Source organism: Physella acuta, unplaced genomic scaffold (assembly GCF_028476545.2).
Source record: "Physella acuta isolate Inbredline_101_S28 unplaced genomic scaffold, ASM2847654v3 ptg000150l, whole genome shotgun sequence".
NCBI lineage: Eukaryota > Metazoa > Mollusca > Gastropoda > Physidae > Physella > Physella acuta.
In genome coordinates this window covers 401,399-407,237 of record NW_026731669.1, presented here as the reverse complement: position 1 = coordinate 407,237, position 5,839 = coordinate 401,399, and the positions used below count along the sequence as shown (strand labels likewise).

At 34.9% G+C, this 5,839-nt stretch overlaps 1 protein-coding gene across 3 annotated transcripts; it reads right to left on the bottom strand.

The window, feature by feature from the left end:
• Positions 1-1,005: 1,005 nt before the first annotated feature.
• On the bottom strand, positions 1,006-5,450 carry LOC131935617 (uncharacterized). Of its 3 annotated transcripts, none has more exons than XM_059292117.1 (4): positions 5,336-5,450; positions 4,067-4,135; positions 3,672-3,738; positions 1,006-2,144 (listed from the first exon to the last, which is right to left on the bottom strand). In XM_059292117.1, the coding sequence occupies exons 3-4, from the start codon at positions 3,736-3,738 to the stop codon at positions 1,213-1,215; spliced, it is 999 nt and encodes a 332-aa protein (XP_059148100.1). In that variant the 5' UTR covers positions 4,067-4,135; positions 5,336-5,450; the 3' UTR covers positions 1,006-1,212. The 3 variants fall into 3 exon arrangements, with proteins under 3 accessions (XP_059148100.1, XP_059148102.1, XP_059148101.1); XM_059292119.1 differs by having other exon boundaries at positions 5,340-5,418; XM_059292118.1 differs by having other exon boundaries at positions 5,283-5,345.
• Positions 5,451-5,839: the final 389 nt, after the last annotated feature.

The window sequence follows — 5,839 nt, the reverse complement described above, 5'->3', positions numbered from 1 at the left end:
CCATCAGATGGTCACTCCTTCTCAATGCTAACCGTTAAAAAATGTAAAAGAACAACTGGTCAACTAGTGGTCAAGTTGTCAACTGGACAACAACTGGAATAACAATCAACATGTGGTCAAAAAACAGGAAAAAAATCAACAGTTGATAAAAAATCAATCGATAACTGGTCAAAAAAATCAACAGGTGGTCAAACAATCAACAGGTCCCCTCCTCCCTCCTTCTCCTCAATAATAAGCAAAATGGACCTATTATACTAGCCTCTCTCAACAGACTAGCCTCTCACGACATACCAGCCTCTCTCAACAGATAAACTTCTCTCAACAAACCAGCCTCTCAAAATACTAGCCTCTCTCAACAGACTAGTCTCTCTCAACAGACCAGTCCTATCACACAACAGACCAGTTTCTCTCAACAGACCAACCACTCTCAACAGACCAGTCTGACTATACAAGACACCAGTACTCTCAACTGACCAATCTTAAAGACACCAGAATCTTTCAACAGACCAGCCTCTCTAAACCGACCAGTCTTACCATACAAGACATCAGTATCTCTTTAAAAAATATTTCTAAGATTACAAAATAAATTAAACTTTAATTATTCTCAATTTACGACATAAACTATGGACCCAGAAATGAGAGACTTATATTTCAACATGCGAGTGTTCTATCACCAGTTGGTGAAAGTATTTAGAAGAAATAAGAAGTGTCAGTCTATCAGACCGACAATCTCTGGTGTCATTTCTATTGGACTATTGAAGTAGGACAACAAAAACTAAAGATCTTAACGGTTGTGTATGGTATCAGTTAAGTTTATTAGAACATCAATTCATTAAAATTGATATTTGCTAGACTGTCATTTATCCTTTTATATCACCTTTATCTGTACATTGGATTTGGAATGTTTTAAAACCACCGACAATAGTTTGCACATTTTATAATTAGATAACATCCGAATAATTTTATACAAAAATGAGAGCAACAAGAAAAAACAAGAAAACAATGTATTTTTATCTTGGGCATTTATTTTCTTCGAGCCGACCCGCGCGTATCACGCCGCTATTTAGTTTTATTTTCTACTTTTCAGTAATTCATAATTTGTGAATTCGACAGTACCAATGCTGTCACTGAAAATATTTCCTTTAAAACACTAAAACCCTCTTTTCCATTTTGTTTGTTTACATTGTGTACAGTACATTGTGTACTGTTACATCAGTACAAATACTCCCCACTGTAATTTCCTTCAGAGTTTGATCCACAGTGGGGATGGTTATACAAAAAACTATCATACCACCACCCGTCACATCCTATCCTGTAGACAGCCGCTCCACTGGAGCCAGGACATGTACATGTTGTGTACCAGTACCTGGTCCACCAGCCATCCCTCCTATGTCTGTGTGTCCATTGTCCTACAGAAACCTGTTTAGGACAGCCATGAGGATGTGACACTATAACGGTCAACTTGTCCACATCATCAAATACCATGTATTTGTACCATACTTCCCTACATAGATCATGAAAGCGCCGACACATATTGTCCAGTTCATTAACCAACTCTAAGTCACATGTCACATAACTCAACCTACACCAGTCTCTCTCAATGTCTGACCTACCCTCCACCTTCCAGCCATCAAGACTGACCACTGGACTTTTATTGTCATCAAAACCTAAAACACACCTGGTCTGTCTCGCCTCACTGTCATCAAACACCACGTGTCTGGCTGTCAACACATCAACCTTCCACAACACTTTGCTGGGTGTGGCAGAGAATTGACACTTGGCACAATGACAAGTTCCGTCACATTCACTCTCTGTGTACTTGTCCACACGCCACACCCTCCCCGTCCCTAACCTCATCACGTGACGTCCTCTGTCATTATAACATGGATATGGAACTAGAGTGCCTGGGTAAAACTCTGGTCTCTCTAGACTGGTGAATTTAGTCTTTACCTGGACAGTTAGGGCTGCCAATGCTTTGATTGTCTCAGACATGAGGTTGTTGTCATGGTAACGTGAGGGGAGACAACTTTCATTGAAATCTTTAAGAGGTATAAAATCTTTGTGACCTGGATTCTTCTTACAGCCAGTAACATGTTTGTGTAGATCAGCTTCTCCTCCATAGCACATCTCAGCTTCATGATTTCCTGCAGGACCACAGGGGAAACAAATTATTTAAAGAGCCTAAAAATTAAAACACTGATATAAAATGCTCTTATTATTATTTTGATTAGCTATACCAGCGGTCTCCAAACTACGGCCCGTGGGGCGGATGCGGCCCTCGAGATCCTCTACTGCGGCCCGCAGATATCTTTTTGTCCACGGAAAAAAATGTTAGTTTGACGTGACTGAAGAACTGTGCCCAGAAAATAAATTCAAAACAATTGCAAAAAGGAGTTTGGGTGCAAATACCATTCTTCGCCGTGATACAGACAAGAGTTAAAACATTGTGACTCAAATAGCAAGAAATGTAAGCAAGTTTCGCCATTTTCCAATTGCAATGGACGAGTCGCTGCACAGCTGTTCCACTTCTCAACTGCTTGTGTTCATTAAAGATGTAGATGAAGACATCAACATAACACAAGAGCTGGCTTCCCTACATATCATGTATGGCACTTTTACCGGAGATAATATATTCAATGAGTTAAAAAACCTTCTGATTATAACTTGGACTGGACTAACCTCAGTTACCTGACTGTTGATGGAGAAAAGAACATGAGTGGCATAAAGAAGGCTAGGTTGGACAAGTGAATGAGAAAAAAATTCTACAGCAGATGTTCCTGCATTTTTTTTAAATCTAAAACTACAAGAGAGGGAAATCTTAGTTTCCGACCGATAGACCGATCTTAAGACCTTTAGATCAAAATTTGTCATGTATTTGGAACAAGTACATGCCAACCACCTTACGCTTTTATAGCAGTGCAAGGTCTTAATGGCTGAAGCAACAGCTGATTTCCCCTCGTTATTTGCACGTCTCCAGCTGCATTTTCAGCAGCGGTTTTCTGACATGGATTCAAAGATAGAAAAAGTTAAAATGTTTCAAAACCCATTTGAAGCAAATGTGGTCAGTTGCACAGATGAACTGCAGCTGTGGGTCATTGAATTGCAAGCGAATGACCTCCTTAGAGACACGTTCAAAGAAGGGCGGATGGGTTTTTATTAGTTTTTGCCCAATGAAGACTTTCCTAATATTAAAACGTTTGCATCAAACTGCCTTTCAAATAACAAACCTTTTCAAGAATATAAAACGTGAAGAACAATTTGAGAACAAACTTGGACCTCAAGTGTGTTGTCGGCTCCTGACAGTGTTTATTCAGACTTTTATTTCTTCGGGGCGGGGGACTTAAAATTTGACACTTAAAATTTGTATATATTTCAATATAAATCATATTCCGTGGGGGAGGGTGGTAGACGATCTTCATGTGGGAGGGGAGAGGTTGGGCTTTGCCGCCCTAAACAATTGCCTGGAAGAAACTGGCCCCCAAACTGATATATTAATAGTTACTGCGACACTAATAGTTAATTTAGCAAGCTGATATAGATATAAATTAAACTTGTACCATGTCTTTCATTTAATCAACTATACATTTACTGTACTAAAGTCACCTATATGTTTTTACTAACACAGATTTATAATTGTTTAGACTTGAGTTGACTTATGTTTATTATCTTACCTGGAAAAAAGACACCTGTTTGGTCACTTTTTGATAACTTTACTTGAACTCTCACAGTATGGCACATCTAAAATAAACAATAAGAAAATAACACACACATTACTTTATAAATACAGTGGCAAGAAATGTGGCATTACTGAGATAAACTCTTACAGCATGATAGATAGGGCCTACCCTCTCAAAGATCATAGTCAGGTATGTAAGAATATACATTTTCATAGAATTCCTTGGGTATTGAGAATTGTATTTTTACACTTATAGATATCACATATAGGTTATTAAGGAATTGATTTTTAAAGTATTTGATGTTAAAATGTTTCAATAGTTTTTTTTATATTAGCTAAATTACTAAAAGACTTGGTCAAAAAAATAATTAAACTTTTATTTGGCTCTACCTTCAGGTGTACTTGGTAGCTCCAATTTTATTTTGCTCACTTTGTTTGGTGTATTTATGGTTTGTGTTACTGTAGATAAGAAAATAGATCATTAGTATCAAATAGTACATTGGGCTTAATAATTGCAAAATTAATTTTACATCTGCAGTTAAAAGTTCCTCAAGTTTAATAAACATGTAGTATTGTAACTTAAAATAGATTTGTTTCTTTTAAATGCTAAAAATGCTACATAAAATGTGTACCACACATTAAAACAACGTTGATAATTTTTTGGCTATCAACATAGCACATATCAGCTTATTTATTTTTTTATTAGCTTTTGATAAAGATGTTAATACATTATTTGTGATTTTCAACTATTTATTTTTCTTCAGAAGGAGTTATATTATCTGTATAACTTTTATATTATTGTTTCGATATCGACCAGCTGTCACTCACAATTGTCCACTAAACCTTGAAAACAAAAGTATCTGATTATTTTCATGGAAACAATGTTGATCAATGTTTAATTAAAAAAATTAATTTAAGTTCATAATAGTCAGAAGTGTGAGCCTAGAAGTTGAAGAGTAAGTTTAAGTTAAATCTAAGCTAATCAATATTGAGTTTAGCTCATTCTTTAGTAAACCATATAGTCTTAATATCCTTATCAGCTTGTTGTTGTTAAATTTCCTCCACTATATTTAATAACTATATCAAATGTTGTATTGGAATTAGCAACTAAAACATTTACACTAAGTTTGCAGAAACTTTAACTTATTTAAACAAGTATTATACACAATGTGAATACTTAACAGCTTCTGTGGATACATTGCCTAATCCAATTAGTTTAGAATATTTCCATGCCCAAAAGTTCAGATGAAGTTAAATCACATTTCAAATGTAAATATTTATCAGAAGAATCTTGTTTGATAGTAATTAAAGCAAATAAGTAAACTTATTATCATGGACCTTAAAGAGCTTAATAAAATCAAGTATAATATTTTAATTTAAACTATTATGAATATAAAAAAATAGAATAGAGTATATGCAAGCAATTATAGTAGTCACATAAAATTGGTTAGTATTTCAAATTAATTCTCAAGCCTCAATAAAATGTATGAAGATTAACTTTTGAGAGATAATCTGTTTGTTTATCCTTTAAATATCCATATTTGTTGTAGATCTACTTATTTATGGCCCTATAGTATATAGTTAATTATTGGAACAAAAACATTACATATAAAATTGAAAATACTCCTCTGTAAATCACAAAAAAAAATGTCTTCTTACTGACGTTGGAATTAGACTTCATACAAGGTACATTTATGTCTGTGTAAACCTACGCCTACAACATCCTGTCTATTGAATTTAGCGACCCTCACACGCTGTGCTGTGTTTAGCGAGGCTGACACAGCGTCACACATCAACGCAGGAACATGACGTATTTTTTTATTTACCAAACAAGGTCACATGACTAATACCGTCTTTGGAACTTGAATGCTAAAAATAAAACTCTGGCATTTAAATGGTGGAGGACAATATGATGACCTAGAAGCCCTATGTTAAACATAGTGAAACATTTATTATAAAGGTATTCAAACCCACACACAAACTACGGGCGAATGTGACATTTCGAAATAATAATATGTGTAGGCCCTATTGCAAAAAAATAAACAAAATTAACACAAACTACTATGAAATAAATCACTTGTGAAATTTTAAAATAATAATATTTGTATTGTAAAAAATTAAATACATTTAAATCGTCTAATGCCAGGTTTACATTAAAAATAC